The sequence below is a fragment of the Mchenga conophoros genome, linkage group LG17 (assembly GCF_057382185.1).
Source record: "Mchenga conophoros isolate Kocher_MC1m ecotype Shallow Benthic linkage group LG17, M_conophoros_male_GT1.1, whole genome shotgun sequence".
Lineage (NCBI taxonomy): Eukaryota > Metazoa > Chordata > Actinopteri > Cichliformes > Cichlidae > Mchenga > Mchenga conophoros.
In genome coordinates, this window is record NC_140542.1 from 11,641,653 (window position 1) to 11,662,045 (window position 20,393).

Here is a 20,393-nt window from a genome sequence, read left to right on the forward strand (position 1 = left end):
GAGAGCATACACAATATTACTTTTCATGCCTTGTCAGTTTATACATGAGCACAATCAGACTCATCTCCTCCTCCTCATTTCTCATTGCCTGTCTCCTCCACCCACACACACACCCTCCTTCACCCACACTGCCACTCTTTATCTGCCCTAACAACAAACATTTCTAATCTATATTCCTCAGGGGTGTATTGGCATTCGCTCCTGTGGAGGATCAGATCTCTTACACTGATGTGTGGACAGAGTACTGCTCGCCAAGCTCCCAGCTCTGCTCTCAGGCTGGAAGAGTGAAAAAAATAAATAGTCCCACTGATTTCATAATTATACATTGCACCCTCAAGCCTCACCCTCAAAAAAGGCACATGAGTCAAAGGCAGCCTTATGGGATCAGTGGAGGCTGCGATAATGAGCCAAATACCCTCCAAGAAAACAAATAACATTTAAAATGCTATCATAGTGGCCCGAGGGCATGCTGGCATAGGTGCTATTTGCAGTATTTTAAATGTAACTTCATGTGAAAACCCCCAACTGCAGTGGCAGGAAGGTTTGTTTTATTGCAAAGCTTCACGGTAGGAAAAAAAAAGTCAGTGAATCACTGCTGTAATTCTCATTGCCACTTGCCAGTGTTAGGCACAAGTGCCAAAGCCTCAGACTGTTTATAGGGCCACAACAGGGCCACTGTTCAGCAGTGTCCTCATCTATCCTGGGAGACTGGTGAACTCAACCGTGTCCAGGCCTGAAAGGCACACTGTCTCCTCCTATGAAAAGAGAGATTTCTCTCCTTGCATCGGTCATCTGAGCAACAAAAACGGAAGGAGCTCAAAACCTTGTCTGATTCTTTTTTTTTCTCTACTTCACTGCTGCGATGCCAATCGAGGCTGTATATGGCATGTAAGTCTAATTTTCTGTGTTCGTGTCTGTTTGCTTGTCAATCACAGACAGGACCATCTGTCTGTGATTGACGTGTACTTGAGAGGAAACAAATCGAGCTTGAACAGAACTTTTACAGGGCAACTGTGACTGAGCAGGAAACCAGCTATAGGCTTTTTAGACTGAGGCTAACAGGAGGCACTACATGCCTGAGAGGGCTCCTTGTTCTTACAGTTTAGTGGTGGGCAGGAGGCAGCTTCATTTGAAGGTGTGATGGCTGAAGAAGGACGGATGTGGTGGGAGGAAGTGGGGAAAAAAGAGCAGAAAGCACAGGAAAAAGGACGAGAAAAGCTCTGCGCAGAACATTAAGTTAATGCAACGTAAAGTAGTTTTCTGTTGCTGACTTCAGGAGGATCGGTGGATGAGGTTTAGAGGGTGGTACCAAGTGTTCAGCTTAAGAAACCCTGTAATTGATCATAATTGCTATTTTTAGGGGGCAAATTACAGTTGGCATGATGACACAATGACATAAGGAAGTAAAGTCATAAGCTAAAGAAGAAACGAGAAGAAGAAGAAAAACAAGAAGATCACCCCATCTTGGTTTAGGTGGTATTTCGAGGGTCGAGTTTTGCCGGGATCTGCTCAACATCTTCAGCCCATTAATTTATGATAATGAGCAAACTGACAAAGTTTCACTTCAGACAGAGAAGAGCCGCTGCAAGGAGAAGAGGGAAAAGTGGGCGAGATGAGAAGATGAGAGAAAAGCTAAAGAGGAGAAAATCAAAAAGTTTCATTGAGGGATTTGAGGCTGACTTTGGCGCTAAAGTAGAATCTCTCAGATTAAGACCGACGGGGACATTAAGCCAAAAATCTCTCTCTGAGGCAACTGGTAATTGAATGTTGAGTCTGAGCATATTCTGTAGAGGCGCACAAACGGATGGACACAGGGCTGCTTTGAGAGCAAAATTGTACCATATTGCACATAATTCTTTACAGATCAAGGACAGACTTCCTGTCATTAAAACAGGCAGGTGTCACGCTGTCACCCTGCCCATAAATATGCACTGACAGAGGTGGCTGAGCATGTGACTGGATGACACATGAGGGGGGTTGCTTTTCAAATTTTAACTAGCTTACCTGATCAGTAGTGGAAGAATCGTGCAGTGAAACATGTATTTCCATTTACAGATATTCACAGAGTCAGAGTTGCAGCAGAATACCAGAAGAAAAAAGAGCCCAGAGTAAATAGTGAGGGAGGAATGTGTGCCTTTAATTTAAGAGCAACCTTTGTGTCTGTGTGTACAAGGCCACCAGCAGAAGAGGCCTATTTGTGTTCTCCAGTGATTTATAGAAGCTTCCTCTCTGTATGTTCTTGGCCACTCAGTGATATGCAGCCATATAAATGCTAGAAAGTGAGAAGTTTACAGTCTGAGGAGCAATCATTAAGACAGCTTTCCCCCTGTTTGCTTTCAGCTGAACTTTTACGCACGGCACCTTATAATGATTTACAATATTCTCGCGGATTAATCCTCACAGAGTTTTACTCGTTAAAACCTCCAACCTGCTTCACACGCCATCGATTGAGCTAAACGATTGATCTCACGTTGCCTCCACAGACAGCCACCGCAAGGAAAAGACGTATGCAGATACTGTACGCTGCCGGAGAAACACTCAGAATTTTTTCTGCCTGTGCTAACATAATTATATTGATAGTCAACACTCGGAAATCAAAGTTTGCTGTGGATTGATTTGGAGGAGCTTGAAGTGTTGCGAGCTAACTTTCTTTGCATAGTGATGTGAAATGTTGATGTCAGTGTGTGAGCTGACTGGGCGCGCCGCTATTCATCTTTCATAATGAATTGTCGCTGTAGTAAATGAATGGTGCTGGGGGGGTGCTGTTTTTTGTTATCAGTTTATTGCTTCCTCCAGCCAAATTTTCCGTCCTGCGTTTGCGAGGAGAAGGATTTGTCGGACTGATCTATTTCCATGTTGGCCTAGAAGACGTCTGCTGTCGAGTCTCTCCGCCTTAATAAGCTACTGTCTCATTTTATAAATAGTCACAGAAAGATTAAATTGGATTTTTTTTAATACAAAGACATAGAGTCTTATGTGGCACATGCCTATGCCTGTTAAACAGAACTACACACTGTTTCACTGTAAAGTCCCACCGTGCATTTGTGACAATAACACGGGCTGGGTTATTGGGTTATATGCTGCCTGGCTCCACTGTTGCACAGCTGCATTCATTTCATATGGAGAACAAAGAGTTTTTGTTTTTGCTGTATGACAGTAGCATCCACACTGAGCAAATGCATCATTAGTACACAGTATATTGCCTTCGCCATACTTAACTCTAATGCATTGTTTTTGGGGTCTAGTTGCTCCAGACCCTCGTAGAGGTAGGAGATACCAACCAAACAAACAAAAAACATTGTCTTTCAAAAAAAATCATCTTAATGTTTGCTGAGTTTTAGACATGTTGTTACAATTGCTGTTTAGCGAGATTTGATTTGAATAAATTCACCTGATTTCTTGTGTGTCACAGATCCATGACTTGCACGGTTACATGATCTGTTTTTTAAAATATATAAATTGCTTACTCTAGTAGCACCATTCCAAAATAAGTAAATATTTCTGCTTAAACATGCTCGTAATATGTTTAATCTTCAGTTCGAGGATCTATCCATATCAAAAACAACAAATAATTATCAACATTTATAGGATATATTGTACTTTTTTGTCACCTCATTTATGAAACCAGCTGTATATTAAACTATATACTCTTATTCTTCTGCTATATTGTTTTTATTATCATATATATTATAAATTTTAATCATGAAAATGTTTCCTGAGTGTCATGAATCTACATAAAAGAAGCATGGAAGTAAGTAAGATTAAACATGAGCCTGACTATGATGCTATTGTGTTTTGTTGATGATTAAAGTATCACAGGGTCACAATTTTGTCTCTATTTTGGTCTTGAAATGATACTAGTGTGCTGTAATACACAATTCAATCAAACAAACAGAAGTTTTAACATGTATTTGTCCTTCTGTATTGTTGAAAAATAAATGTTTCGTAAGCCACAGAAAAAGATTGGCTGAGTAAATGTCATTTTGTTTGCATGATTTGTTTGTTGCACTCCTTTTTACGTAAAATGATTGGAAAACACAACTATTACGTTGGAGCATTTGTCATAAATAAAGAAAGCAGCCTAGGTATGATAATCAGAGCCATTAATAGAGTAATTTAAAATAGAATGGGGCCATAAATCATCCCACTCTGTCATTTTATTTGCTAAAATAGCTTGGTTGCTTTAGAGTTAAAAATACATGAATATACAGTAGTATATATGATTATAGCAGCACCAGCCAGTTTAAATAGGAAATGTAAATAAGTTTCCATTTTTTCTATGAGTAGACCGGAATGTATTTGCATACAAAGAGGATTAGTAAAGATAAAGAAAACTGCAGAAAATCACAAAGTCTGATAGCTTTACAGGGATAAAATGAGTTTAAAAGAGCAGTTTAATGTAAAACATGAAATTAGGGCTCGTTGTCTTCTCTTATTAATTCAGATTTTAGTATCCGAGAGCATCCTGGTGGGTGTTTTTTTTTTTTTAAACATTCCATCATTAAATTGGATCACCAGCATCTTCAGAAGTCTCAGAAGTAAATTTGAGAGTCCACAGAAAAACACCTACACAACAGTTTGTACAGGGAAAAAAAAAGCACTCAGTCACACACCCACACTGCCTACACACTTCCACTGACCTTCCCCGCAGCAGCTTAGCGTTGCTATTCATGTATTATTGTTTTGGGTTTTCATGTCTAAAGTTTTTAAATGCATGTTTGTAGATCTGTAAATATGTGTGTTCATGGCTGGGCATGTAAGCACTTTGATAGTGACATTTTTTTTTATTTATTTATTTATTTATTTATTTTTTGGTCTTTGATGTCTTTTTCCCAGGACACCATGGGAGCTGATCCTTTTTATTTGTTTGTAAGACAGCCGGATGAGTGCAACTGGCAGTCATATTATAATTTCACAAAGGCTGTGTTTTACCCGTGGCACTGGTATGAGAGGCATTGTTGACAGTTGTAGCGGGGAAGATAACTAGGTTAATTAGGGCCAAAAACCTCATTAGTCAGCACGGAGGGGAAGATGTAAAGTTTATCAGTTCCTGTTTCCCTACTTTGAGGATGGTTTCAGGGTTGGCTTGCAGACAAGTTACAAAGTGGATCCTGTTGAAGAAATTCTAATGAAATGTTTTAATCAAATCCTCCCCCCTGCAAAGCGCATGCCTCCCCTCCATCTATTTTTCTACTATTGTTTTCCTTCAAATGTGTTCAAATTGTGAGATATCACAAAAAGAGACTTGTTTCAATTTGCATATTTGCTGTGCCAAGAAAGTAGATCTGCTGTGTGTGTGTGTTCCAGACATGGATATGGGGACACTTTGTGAGAACACACATACATACATTTACACTTAAACACACACATACACACACAGCTCAGGCAGGTGACCATTACAGCTCTGGCATTCTTCAATAAGTGAGCAGATGTTCGGGGGCTGGAAGCTCAGTTCTGTCCCAATCTCCGACTAGAACGGCTGCTGAAATTCTCAAGAAAGATTAGGCTTGGGAGTTCCCTCGTCTCATCAAGCTTACTGTATCCTCCAAAAGACGGGGTGAGAGTCAAGATCCAACACTGCAGTCGGTAGCCAGCCCTATATCTCTGGAGGAAACATGTAATTTTGGCTGTTACACAAAGTTACTGGAAGAGCTGCAGCGCAGCCTGAAAGAAAAAAAAAATTGTGCAGACAGATACATCTATTCATCACAAATGGAGCAGATTGGTAGGCAAGGCGAAATAAATGAGCTGTTTAGAATATTCTGTTTAACAAAATCAATTGAGATATTAACTCAAAGTGGAACACTGCTAATTTTGTTAATTTAGCTCAAGAAGCCTGTGAATCAATCACCCGCTTTCAAAACGAGCAACGAATAATGTCGAGGATATCGGCAATCACGGCTTCTATGAAATCATTTCTTTGACCGAATGAGGAATTTGCAAACATTTTATTTCATCCCAGGGCTGCTAATCTGTGAGATTTTACAGCTGTACCATCTGAGGGCATTACAAATAATGGTTTTTATTGAATCTTTCAGTGTTTTCTGGGAAAAACGGGAAAAACAAAACAAAGAGAGCTGTCGTTTTCACGCAGATGCTCCAAATAGCTGGAGGAAATGCTGGCTCCGCACTGTGCACGTCATACCTTTAATGTAACCACCAGTAGTTCTTGTGATGAAAAATGCTTTGACTCAGTGTCTCATCTTTTCATTGACTTTTTTGCCTCAGGGAAGAACATTTTGAGAGATGACTAAGTTATGGACATGTGTTTCATTTTTGCTTGACTGGTGTTCTCGCAAAAATAAAAATAAAACAGCCAACCCTGCTTTCCAATCTGAAGTTATGTTCCGAGAAAAAACGGTAATTCTTTCATTGTGAAATGACTGCACGTCCCGCAGCGTGTCATTATTGCAGTTGAGATATGGCACTTAATAGTCCGATAAATGTAATATCTAACAGAAGTCCACAGTAATACACATGCAATTTAGAATGGATGATACACCTGCATTAGAAGTGTTAGGGACTGAAATCACTGATTTGAATCTGAAAATTCATTCAAAAGATTAAATGGCTCTACTTGTGTTGGGCTCTCAATATTTGTAAGTCACTAATTTATAGGAGCTCAAATTCTTGACCCACATTAAGGAAATAAAAATATCTAAACAGCAAGTTAAATATTTGCTTTTTTGGGTATTTTAAAGAAAACCCTACGGCAATACTGGATGAGACCTGCAAGGGATTTTGTAGAGCTTTTTTTTCTGCCATCCAACTGCTATCAACTTAATGGCTAATAACGTCGTGGCTCAGACACGGCTGTATATGTGGAGACAGGAAGAGAGATTGAGAGACAGTTAGGGAGGAACAGAGAGAGAGACTGGGGAGTTTATTTCTCAATTCCACCATTAAACAAAAGTAATGCATTAACATTATACACATTCCAGAGCACACAGAATCATATTTAGCCTCAGCAAGCCTGTCTTGGTTGATGGTATCAAATCATAAAAGTCTTCAGGTTCTTCCCTTTGTCATATTTCTTTTTTCCAAATTACCTTTAATGCGCTTGATGAGATACAGCAGCAAACCCAACGGTTGTATCTTTAGCCTGAAAAGAAGAAAATAGTGTGGTCTTTTATATCACCGCCATATGCTGAAGGTTAAGGATTCTGATCATAAAATTGCATTTTTGTTCATTTATAGGACACAAGGTTTTCTTTAGTGCTGCACATACAAGCACTTTTATAGATGTTGGCAGTCGATGTCAATAAGTACAATCTGTACCTTAGTGTGACTACCTGGATTTTAAGATTAAGAAAGAAAAAACTAGAAGGAAACCTGAGTTTTGAGATGATATTTTACAAATCCAGATGAGAAAATGTTGTCTGAAAGTATACTACAGAAACTCTTTGCTCCTTTCAGACTTTATTGAGCACACACCATGTTGTCTGTGTTTTTATGTTCCTTCTACCTGCGTACTCCTCAACCGGTCGCAGCAGATGCCGACCCTTCCCTGAGCTTGCTTCTGCCAGATGCCCTTCCTTCCTGTTAAAAGGGAGTTCCTCCTCCCCCTTGTTGCCAGGTGCTTTCTCAGAGGGGATTATTGCAACATTGGGGTTCTCTGTGCAGCAGTGTAGGGTCTTTATCTTAGATTATCAAGTGCCTTAGAATGAATGTTTGAATGTTGTTGTGATCTAACTCTATATAAATGAAAATGAGGCGAAGGGAATTTTCTGTGATTGCAGAGAATGGTTTAAACCCCAAGAGATGAAATGTATTTGGAAATAACTTGACAAATGTTTTATTCAGAATTTGAATAAGATGAGAAAGATGTATCACAGAGTTACGCATCACTTTTTTCTTTTTTTTTTGCTGTGCCATCGACGTACGTGGCCTTTAGGTCACGTAATGACAAGAAATTAAACCTTGCATATGATGAGAGTCATCAAAGATGCCTTGTTAAGTATTTTTTCAGCTGAAATATTTGATGTTCAGCGGTGCTTACTGAATATAGCCTGCCATTATGATGAGCAGTGGGCGTAAAAATGTTGTAGTTTGATCCACTGTTGGCTGTGCTTCAGTGGAATGGCCATTTGTTTAACACCCTCCTCTCTCTATTGAAGTAGCAGGACAAAAAAAGGAAAGCATTTCCAAATGGATATTTCTTCCCCACAGAAATAAACAGGACCTTGTCATAGGTGTCATTTCAAAGATAAATTGCAATCTCTGAGTGTTCCCGCTGCTCAAAGAAACATTATGTTTCCTCTGCAAATGTCTTGGACAATTTTTTTTCTTTTACATGAAAAACAATCATGTGTCACATGACAAGGCTGAAGTGATTGTGCATGGGGGCACGTGCTGACTGTCCATTTCGTCAGAGAGCTGCTGGAAACCTTGAGAGCACAATGACAGGTGTTTACAAATCTAGGAAAAAAGGTTTATGGAATATTATGTTTTACTTTTTTCAGATTGTAAATTGAAATTATAATTACCTCAGTCCTCATAGAATAAGCCCAGCAGCCTTTTTTGAGACTTACAAAAAGATTATGAAAAGAGTGGAACAACAATAGTCACTTGATTGTTCACATAAACATGGATTTGCTATATGATGCCACATCTCGCCTCCTTTCAATATTGTTCTTGGTATTTGCCAATCCGGAGGACGCAACTCTTCATTAAATTCATGTGTGGGAAAATGTGGTCCCCCATCATTTGCACTCCCGTCACAATTCCGCTGAGAGGACCTCACATGAACAAACAGTGCTTTTATTTTATACAGAGGTTCCAAACAGCCTCGAGCTAACTGCTGGCCCACGTCGTGCAAAATCATATTGGAGTGGATCTGCTGGAGCTCCGGTTGCTTCCTTACTGCTTCACATGAAAATTCCTTCCATCTTCTATCTCCCGACATTTGTTTTGTTGTTTCTAGATTATACAGGGGACTCAAGGACGAGTGCTTTTAACACGGCTTCATGAAATGCACTGAGTGCACAAGTTGAATATTATAGCATAATCTAGAGGTAAAGTAAGAAAAAAAAAGAGAAAAGCATTTGTGTGAAAATAGCAAATGTCCGTATGTCATTAGCGATTTGATGCAAAGTTGGCTTTTAGAGGTAATTGAGGCAGATGAGGATGAGAGTGGGTTGTGTGAGGAAGGTGAGACAAAAGAAGTATGGTGGGGTGAAAAAGAGAGAAAGCGAGGCGAAGAGATTCGAGAGAGGCCCATGTTCTCCTGCATCAGCGTTTTGGACAGCTGCCTGTTAGATGATAGGATTAAAGAGTCTTTAAATGTGACCTCTGAGCTGTATTTTGATATTAACATGCCAGAAACTGCCCTCTGAGCAAGGTCACTTTATACACAACATGCACAATGTAAAGTAGAAAAAAACAAAGCTTTTCATCTGTGTTATGAGAGGCTGGAGGTAGGTGTGGATTCATCTAACGGAGCTGCACTAGCAGCTTATTTTTGGGGCCATTTTACTGCAGCAGAGGCACACTGTCAGTACAAAGCAACTTGTTCTCAAACTTCACACTATAGGATAGTAACCCGTAACTTTGGTGTCAGATTTTTGACAAAACACACACAAAGCATAACTGCTCACTGTGTGGCAGCGTCTCTGCTGAAGGAATAGGGACGGAGAAAGAAAAGTGAAACGCTCAAGCTCAAACGGAGAGCGTGGCAGACGATAACAGAAATGCTGGGAAGACAGAGGTCTCTCTGTCACAGTCCAATAAACTATTCAGCGCTGCTGGAATGTGAGGAGAAATTGCTGAAGGAAACACTCACAGTTTAACTGCATCAACAACAAAGAAGTTGAAAGAGATACGGGGGAGGATTTGCCCTGTTTCGGCACCGGGTAACACCGTTCTCGGCCCCGTTTCATTAAAATTGTACCACGTTTCTGCCTACTGCATGTTATACAAGACCTTAAGGTAATGTGTACTTATCAAAACTGCAGACTTGTGGGTGTAGTCTTTGACCTGACCTGATCAGTTAGTTTTTCCGTTTGATCAAGTCTTTCCCAGTTAGATTATCATAAAGATGATTTTTCAACAATCGGCAAAAAAAATAAAAAATAAAAATGTTATGCAAATGATAAAGCAGTGGGCTGCTATGAGAGCAAATAATTTTTCTGATCCAGTTCATCAGGTTTCAGTGCAGGGTCACAGCTGGGCAAAGTTCACCTCAGTCTCATAAAGCGCTGTCTCCATCGGCTGTCCCTGCAGAGTTCTTCCCCTCCCACATCCAGCTTTTCATCGCCTCATCCAAGTCTGGCTTTCCCCTTTGTGTCTGTGGCTCTACAATGTAAAGCTGTAACATACATTAGCAGTACATCTTTTTCTTTCTGTTTGTCTGTGTCTTTTTTTGTAAAAGGTGGGATTTCAGGGGCTGGATGCATCCCAACTCCAGTCACTGAGTCAGATGTCCCACCCTTCAGCTGTTAACACCGAGGAACCCTGGCATGTTAGGAGGAGTCTAACAGACAGGGAGTCTGCTCTTTGCAGGTTTTAATAAACTTAAGGTCTATTCCCAGCGGTAGAATCAAAGACTTGACTGCTCCGGACTGCTCTGAAATGTGACTTTTTGACTCACCTCCCTGAAGTCTTGAGCTCACAGAAGATTTGAAAGTAAAAAATCTCAAGACCCAAGTCAGGCTAGAGACTAATTTCTTCAATTTTGGCAATGTACTTTAAGCACCATGCAGCAGCTGTGAAAGAAAAATGTTCCACAAAATACTCGAACAGCTTGGATTATGACTCAGTTTAATACTTATAACCCAACTTGGACATTTGAGTTTAGATTTGAGACCTGCATTGGTGCAATTGAGACTTAACTGCCTGTTGGAGATCTGAATATACATGTCTTTTTAAAAAAAAAACACATTTTGCATAGTTCAATGATGTCATGCAAAAACCAAATTGCATGTACAGGCATTAGCATGTGCTTTCTGTTAATTAAAAGCACACTAAACCATAAAGCTGGTTATACAGATGTTTACATAAACACAAGTGAGAATGGACACACACACCAGGGCTTGACAAACTGAGTCTGGGGAGTGCTGACAGCGATGTCAGACTGAAATCAATTTCCAAATTGCCAGCTCATCTCATCTCATTAAAATGACTAAATGAAAGTCCTCCTGCATGTTTAACTTTCAATAATTAACCCTGTAGATGAATATATCATCGTATTTGATAGCAATTTTGTTCTTTTTCTTTCTTCCCTTTACCCACCTCAAGCTGTGGTGTGTTCTTCCAGTGCTGTCGCCTGCATTGTCTGAGAGCAGTGTTTTTTTTTTTTTAAACCTTCACACCCCCGGTCATATGGCTGACTTAACTTGACAGATTGTCATCACAATACTGTAATGGGACTGACCCCCCCACCCCCAATACCCCAACACACATACATGCACACACACTGCAGGGGAGATGATTGACAGAACTCAAAATGGTGATAGAGACTAATGCGAGCTCTGGACAACAGTCTGAACAGCAGGTAGTCTGATAAATCACAGCAGCCAAGACTTTTTATCTTAAAGTGTGTCTGTGCGTGTGGGAGTGTGTTCTTCCTTCCATTGATTTGCATGAAACTGCAGCTCTTAATAGATGTGTTGCGGTGTGACAGTAAAGTGTTCGAGTATGACGGGGATAGTTTTAAAAACAGCAGCAAAGCAATTATTCACCAAGTTAAAGAGATGAATTTATAATTAGAATCATGCCAGTTTAGACTTTTTTCTTCCTGGTGGAACTTCTACATCCGAATATTTCTGCAAATCACAGCACCAGGCTGCAGTAGAAGTGTGTAAAATTAGTAATCAAGTCTTTTCAGTTCAAATTATTTTCTTTTGGATGGAAATCCCAGCTCACATGGAGCAGTGAATGCGGCGAATTGTAACAAAAGTTAAATACACTTTTTTTGGGTGGGGGGCTAAATGGTTTTGTGTCTCTCTAAAGTAAGATGGATTCACAGCACTTTATTGCTAGAGATGGCACGATACCACTTTTTTATGTCCGATACCAATACTGATATCATAAATTTGGATATTTGCAGATACCGATATGAATATGAATATGTATTTTTTAATGAATAAAACTGTTTTTTTTTTAAATACATCTTGCTGCATTTTGTATAAGTTCACACTCGAGTTTTAAAACACAAAACACCAAAGATATTCTGTTATACCTGTAGGCAAAAAATACACTGCACCCAAAATATTACATAGTTCAGCAATACTGATCTATCTAATTTACTCAAACCTACACCATCCTCCCTATTCCGGTATTTTAAAGAGTACTTAGCAGAAATATTAAGCAACCTAAATAATAGGGCTGCCAACTCCCAGCAAAAAAAAAAAAAGGCAACCACCCCCCACCCTGTGATGCTTGATCAACGCAATCAACTTAAATTCAATGCATGTGTAAAAAAATTAATTATTTTTCTACAATAATTAAATAGATTCAACATCTTTCTTCAACAGAATTGCAGACTGCACAGATGGTACCTTCCCAAAGGAAAAAGTACTATAGCTTACTAGGGTATATTAGACTTAATAGTTACTATATACAGTAATGGATTTCTATACATTTTACATCCGATTAAAACTTTGGGTGTAAGATTAAGATAATTATTTATGAAAATCTAGACATTTTAAATGAGAATAAGAAAGAAAAGTATGTCTTTGTGCCCCCTTTTCCCTGTTAATGCCTGTTATAGCCCCCTGGCTAAACTTTGCTAGATCCGGCCCTGCACAGTTACCAGCTGTCAGCTACGTAGAAAAGGATCCTGGTGTAGAAAGTAATATTGAATAAATTTTAATTGTTGTTTCTGTTGTTTAGCTGCTGATTTCCTCTTTCTGGTGCAAAGTGGGCCAAAAACAACGTGCTAAGGTTGTGAGCCGAGTTACGCCATGTCGCAAGTTTTGGGAGATGCTGTCGTGATATTTAATGGATCGGATTACATTTTTTATTTCCCTCCGATATCTGATCCAGTAATTTAGTTCAGTATCAGACCGATGCGGATACATAATATCGGATCGGTCCATCCCTAATTATTGCTGGGTCTTTTTGCTTTCAAATACTGCAATTAAACTATGTTACTGCTCTCTCATCATGCTCCAGAAAAATTATTTTTCTTTATTTGTGTAAAGTAGGGTTATAATTAATGATTGGGTGTGTTTAATTATTGGCAATCTCTTTTTTTTGTGTGCATTTGCATTATCAAAGTAATCATGTCTGAAAAAACCTGTAAAACACAGAATGGATATTTTGTAGCTGCTTTTGATTTTAGTTTTAGTTTGTTGACCATTTTATTTATTTATTTAAAATAGCATGACATTTTGAAGTCCCTTGTTTTGTACAGTTTTTTATAGTCTGATGTTTTCAGTATTTTCAGATATATTGCAGACATTTTAACAGTTTGCTGTAAAATGCATAATAATTATACAGTAACGTTCATTTTTTTCACTTTAAGACAGCAAACTACTGTTACATTTAAATTCAGATTTCATTTAGAGATGCTGTAATGGTTCCTTTGGATTAGGCTTTGGTTGCTGTGGATCAGTGATGTGTTTTCCTGTGCTTCTGGGAGTGAGAAGGTTTGAACTAGAACTGGGACACCACGATAGAGGCTTTAGTGGCTACTTCCATTAGGCCAGGTTTCATAATGTTCCATATCTGTGTGATAAAAGAAGAATGGAAACTTGGAGGAAAAAGAAAATGCTTAAATAGGGCACAGGTGTAGACATTTTACAGTAAAACAATGAAGCAACAGTATAATGGCAACCAAACAGTTGACAGTATTCTACTGCAGATCTTATATTCTATACATTACAGTGCATCATTTCTTTTACAGTAAGAAACTGTTTTTATAGATTACAGTAAACACACTGTAAAATGACTTGTCATTATTTTACAGTAAAGTAACATGAAATTTTACTGAAGCAGCACCATTAAAGCAACAGGCGCTCACAAGCTGAAATTAGCAGGTGTCATTTTTACATTTATTAATTCAAGTTCCACATAATGAACCTGATTCAAACAGCATCCCCACACCGTACTTATTACTCTGCGTTATCACAGAATCCCTGGAGAGGCTTCTGTCAGCTGCAACATATTCTGAGGATTTCTTTTTTGTTTATTTCTGTCTTTGTAGCCAAGTTTCTTCCTTGCTGGTTGTGGGTGTTTGTTTGTTTGCTGAACTGTGTGTTTGTGCTTTTGCCTTAGGTGTTCGGGGGGCATTGAGGCGATGCAGGTCCCTCGGTCATCCCAGTGGAGGAGCCAGCTAATGACAAGTATCTTTGGCTGCTGAACGCCCCCCACCACCACCACCATCACCACCACCCTCATCCCTCCTACCCTCCATCCATCTCTGATGGCTCTATGGGGCATTCTCAGCCTCAGCCTTCACTGCTGGGTGTGTTTATGGTCCAGTGTAACAGCAACAGCAACATCAGCCAGCCTCCCAAATGACAAACCCGGGGGACCCCTGGACTGGCTCCTGTCTGATAAGGGGCCCTTCCACCACTCCCCAGAGTACATCGACTTTGTGGAAAAGAACCGACAAGGTTTCTCCACCAGATACAAGATATACAGGTGAGTTGTGACTGCAGCACGAGGAGATGCTTTTACACTGTATTTACTACTGCCAAATCGCTACCCTATTATATGCATGACAGATCTCACAGCAGTCGCATCAAATAGTCTCTGTGGTTGTCCTTTGAAAGATCAGCTGTGTGTAAATAAGGCCACATGATATCGATGTTAATGTGTTTACATTTTGAGGTTAGTCACAGTCTCAGCATTTTGTTAACTCCAGGCTTCTGTGTACAGTCAGTATGCACATGCTAAACACTTTAACCGCTAACAGAGAAAGGCTGACACCAAACTTATTTAGCTTGTGAATATATTGCACCTATTATTACAATTTAAAAGTCTTAAAATATATTAAAAAATCAGCTTATTTTGATTCAATGCAGTTAGCAACCAACAATCTAGCAAAAGACACAGTTACAGTAGGCAATACATTCATTGTGTGGCCTATGCACTGATTTTGGGACTGTTCAAAGAAAGAGACATTGACAGTGACTATTTCCTGTAGGTACCACCGGGCGATTATCAGTCTGCTGTTGCGTATTTTGTGGTGTGTAATAAGAAAGATTTACACATGTACTCTTCATAATTAATGTGAAATGTGAATTTCGGCAACCTGAGAGCTAAATAAAAGTCCTTTACTGACCCACATAAAGCACTGTAGTGAAAATGATAATGCTTGCAATGAAATGAAGCCGCTTCATGTAAATGAAATGATGGAGATGAGGAAGGAAAGGAGTAAACATTTATCTGCCATGGTTGGAAAAGCTTTTAAAAGCATGCTCATACATCTGTTGTAGAATGCACGTAAGGGACAAGTCAAAGTTAAAGAGAAAGATATTGCAGGGGGATTTTATTCTGAAAATACACGTTTCAGGGTACCAAGGGTTTTTAGGGCATCTTCCATTCCTTGTTTTCTATTTTTACAACGTGTATGGGAGGAGAGAGAATTTAACATAACTGTAGAGCATTTGGTGGGCAGTATGCTTTATGAAATCCCTGTTCATGGCTCTTTAATACACAGACTGTATTATTTGGCTTGCATTGTCATGCATTAAAGCATCCTCACAGCACAGTGCTCACAGGATAATTGACACGCCTAGACAGAATCATGATGTATTACATGCACGCACGCTGCTATCAGCTGGTTCTATATCACATTCTGCTGCTCTCCAAACCCTCGGGGAGTCACCTGATCAGGTGGTCAAATGAGATCTGTTGATTAGCACTGTAAAAGAAGAAAGATTTGTCATGACAGCACAGTCAGAGGTATCGCCACGCGACCAAATTAGTGGAGATTGTGTCATGAATCATATCCGTCGTCGTTTAGGAGGATGTTGTCCAGGCTTCTGGAAATGGACAGACGGGATTCCTGTCATCTACGGATCGTTGTAAGGATGCTTTATGGCTTCTGTGATCGGTTGCTGCGTTCGAGCTTTTTAATATTTCCTTCCCCGGCAAAAGGCAGTGGTCTGCTGGAGCTGAGCTGCATAGGCGGCAAGATTAATAGTCTTATCATGTGGCCAAGTGATTAGTGAGCTCTTAGTACTTATTACTCTGCATTATCACAGAATCCCTGGAGAGGCTTCTGTCAGCTGCAAGGTTGTGTTTGAGGCCCTCTAGATTACTACAATGCGGCATTGATTAATAGTGATTATATTAAAAGGAAAAACCAACCTAAAAAGTAAATAGCCTGTAAATCTTCCCAAATTGAATTCACTTGGATTCAGTCCCATTTGATTTCAGTAACCGACACAGACATTGGCGGATACAGCTGCGTGTTTTTGTTCTAGCAAAAAAAAAACAAAAAAACAACAACTTCCTTTTCAGTCCCAGTGTTGGGGGGTGAAGTGTAGTGATGAGTTTGGGCACACACACCTGGACATAGCTCATAAAAAATTCAGGGAGGATTGTTTTATTAAAGAAATGTGGGCCCGCTGCAGTTTTCTCCCAAGGGGGTCAAACCACATGGTTATGCCCCTGTTGTGTTACAAATGTCCTTAAATTTCCAGTCAGGCTATTTCTGTACTACAAGAACAGATCGCTATGCACTGTTAAGGTAGTCACTGACCCTTCTTTGGCCTGCGAAAGATTAAATGAATCCTACTTACTACTCCTCAAAACCAAAAGATAGCGAGCACATCTTCAAAGACTGATGTTTGCATTTATTTAAATAAAAGGGACCTAAATAGGTGTGGTGTTGATTGGTTGATTGGTTTTGATTCAGCTTTTTTATTAGTAATTGAGCTGGGTATTTCCTCAAAAGTTACAATCCTGTCTAAACTTTAAATTGCATTTAAACAGAATACAATTATTGAAATTTCATGAACCCATATTTTATTCATAATAGAACATTGAAAATTTATTAAGTGCTTTCACTGAGAAAATGTACCATTTAAGAAATAATAAGCTTGTTTTGAATTCAGCATCTCAGAAAGGTTCGGTTATGGCAACAAAAAAATTGAGAAAAGTCAATGGTATAGGTCAGTAACATGATTGGGGGTAAAAGGAGCATCTTAGTGAGACAGTTTCTCAGATGTAAAGATGGGCAGAGGTTCACCAATGTGCAAAAATCTCCCTAAAGACTTGTTTAAAAAAAGAGGGGATGCTACACAGTGGTAAACATGGTCCTGTTCCAATCTTTTGAGACATGTTCCTGCCATCACGTTCATGATCGTATTTTCTTTTTCAGTTCTTATTTTTTTGCACTATGTCACTAAAACATGTTTTTATTTACATTTTACACAATGTTTTTGGAACTGTGGCTGTATAATAGTAATTTACTTTATTTCTTATATCCATAATGCAATGTTGGAATATTGTCCACTAGCAGCTACACAAGGTAATGTTTAATTTGTATGGCAACATAGTTTTGTGATTTAGAAAAATCTGACCACATTATATATACAATCAATCTAATAAAAATTTACTGAGGAATTACAGATTTCTTTATTTTATTTTTAAATTAGACTGTATTTAAAAGTTGGAACTACCACCCTGCGGTTAGAGATTTACCACTGTGTAGCCTAGAGTATTAAACTTTTTGTTATTGTGACTCGTAGGAGGGAAAACCTGACTATTAAATTGCTTACTGGCTGTAGAAGTATAACTGGCCAATCCTTAGTATTTTCATTATGACTTTAAGTGATAATTGAACCAGTAACCAGTATAAATTTGGTCAGCTGGTCATTCCTTCTTCTATATGAAGTCATTTTGTAACCTGAAGAGTCATCATTGCTGACAATTAAATATAATACAAGTTTAAGCACATGGTTTCACTCTTCAGACACACCACCACCAAGCAGTTACATATTTTGCCAGTATACATTGGTGTTTTCTGGTTCAGTATATATATATATATATATTTCGGAACTGCTCAGCATTATTTTGCTACCCCATTAGTGTTTGTTCTGGAAGTTGCTGAGCTGAAGCTCTGGTCATCCTACACCGCCTTGTCACTTGAATACATTTAAATGACTTTTGTGTGGAGATAAATATTCCTGGCTTATCTAACACAAACCTTGCAGTACCTCTCACGATGAGACAAGCCCAAAGGTGCTTTTACTGTAATATTTGTCACTACAAGCAAATTGCCTTTCAGCTCAATCATTATCTGCTGCCTATTATCATTATTATTAGTAGCATTAGCAGATAAAACCAATGGATTCCTTATAGCATATTATATTATAGCTGTGTTTATTCAATGCTCATTGTTTTAAGAATTGCACTAAATTCCAGATAAAATCCTTTTTGCTGTATGAAGGGATTTGGGAGCTATTAAAACTGTTTTGCACTAAGTTTGCCATCGACATGCAAAAACATTTTTTTTAATATTCTGTAATATGCTCAGTGATATGTGAAGTGATCTTGGTGATCCCATAGTGTGCAGATTAAATAATATTGTTGTTCCTCCTTTTATTTGGTGCGAGATTTTGTAGATGTGTCTTGGTAGTAGGATGCTTCATTTTGATGAACGTTTTTATTTTATTAAATGTCACATGTAACTCATCTGTCTGCCTATGCAGAGAGCAGTTCTGCATAAGCTCTTTAAATTGGGTTGTGGTGGGTTACCAGATTTTGTGACAGATGAGTTCAAAGTATGCGTATTATGTGGAGTGTGTTAGATTAGAAAGATTAGCTGGCAATTACACACACACACAAAATAGAATTCGACTTAAGTTGTGAAAGTAATAACAGATAGTTTTGAAATAATAGAGAACCTCTGGAAACACAGAGGTGTTGGCAAGTATTACCAGAACATTATGTATGCTGTGATTTCTGATTGAATCCCAGTATTAAAAGATCCATTCCTTAGTCTCTTCCTCAAAATGAGGACTTTATGCATAAATTAATAAGCTAGAGTAACATCAAACCTACCATAAACATCTCTCTCTTACTCCGTAAAATAAAATGTAGCTAATAAACACATCCAAGAATATAATCTGCTCTCAGTTTGAGTGCATCTCTCTCACATACACAAACATGCCACATGTGGAAGTTAGCTGAACAAAAGACAGGTGGAGTAAAATAGGAGCATCAACATCACCGACTTACTGACATGTTATGTTACAGTAAGCAATAGACCGAATAGACCGAACACCAAGAGCTGGAGTGAGAGAGAGAGAGAGAGAGAGAGAGAGAGAGAGAGAGAGAGAGAGAAATGCATTGTCATCATAGGATGATTTCAGGCGTGTCAACTCACTTGACTTGAAATTTGCTGTTAAATGAAAAACTTTTGCAACATACAAAATAAAGTTGCTGGTGTAGCCTGAATATCCTGACTGCTGACTAATAATAGGTGCAATATATTCACTTTCTGTTCTTCTAGTATGTTGCAAGCTACTGCTAACATGTAGGGGCCCTTAGATTGATTTGCTCATGAGTCCGGATTGGACCAACATTTGATCCAAAGATGTGTGTCCATATTACGCATAGGTTTCCTGTACATGTCGAGGACCAAGATGTTTGACAAAAGCGGAAGAAGAAAATTAATGGACAGGATTTTTGTTCCTAATAACAACAGTAGAAAAAGGTTTTAGTTAACCATTTTAACAGTGATAAGTATGAGGCTGCTTAGTTTTCAGTTAAGTTAACAGTGCTCACCAGGTGGTTGCCAATTTATAGTTACATACCCAGCTTATTATACCAGCTGGGTGTCTGATGACCAGTAGAGTGTATGTATTCTATTTTATTTTATTATTATTATTATTTTATTCTATTCTTACTACTGAGCTGGGTGACCTTCCTGCATCCTCATTTTCTAGCATTTGTCCCCCTTCAGTGTGGGTTATTCCTTTCTTTTTTCATTCAACTACATTTATTCACTCCAACACATCCCGATTCCCTTGCTGTGGATCCTGGTGATGTGGATCAGTGAGTAAATTTTTTTAGTCACTCTTGACTTAACTTGATGTCTCCAATGTGCAGGTGGTGGCTGATCATCATTCCACTTGTAATTATATCCACTCTTTGTGATGAGCTGGTTTAGAGGATTAAGGCCTATGCAGAACAGCAGTGGGAACAGTGCATCACTTTGATCTTTTTTGCACTTGGTGATCACTGACTTGGAGTTGGTCTACAGCTCCTCTCCTTTCCCACTGAGTTGCTGATGAAGGTAATGGTCATCTGTGACACTCCCCATGTGCATTAATAAGCCTTGGTCGCCCGTGACCCCGTCACTGGTCACTGTTCCTTCTTTGGATCACGTTTGATAGATACTGACCACTGCAGACCGGGCATGCACCACAAGAGCTGCCATTTTGGAGAATCTCTGAGCCAGTCGTCTGGCCATCATGCTTTTGCTTTTGTCA

The 20,393-nt window shown here is 39.0% G+C and overlaps 1 protein-coding gene across 2 annotated transcripts in view; it reads left to right on the forward strand.

Annotated features, from left to right (window-relative positions):
* Positions 1 to 20,393, forward strand: part of LOC146555122 (BMP/retinoic acid-inducible neural-specific protein 3-like) — a 59,363-nt gene that overhangs the window by 1,307 nt on the left and 37,663 nt on the right. Inside the window, exons 1-2 of one of the 2 annotated variants that reach the window (XM_085252043.1) lie at positions 643 to 888; positions 14,218 to 14,586. In XM_085252043.1, the coding sequence (XP_085108169.1) occupies positions 14,366 to 14,586 (221 nt within the window). In that variant the 5' untranslated portion in view covers positions 643 to 888; positions 14,218 to 14,365. Of the gene's footprint in view, positions 1 to 642; positions 889 to 14,217; positions 14,587 to 20,393 lie in introns of those variants that run through there. The other variant, XM_085252042.1, reaches the window with a different exon arrangement.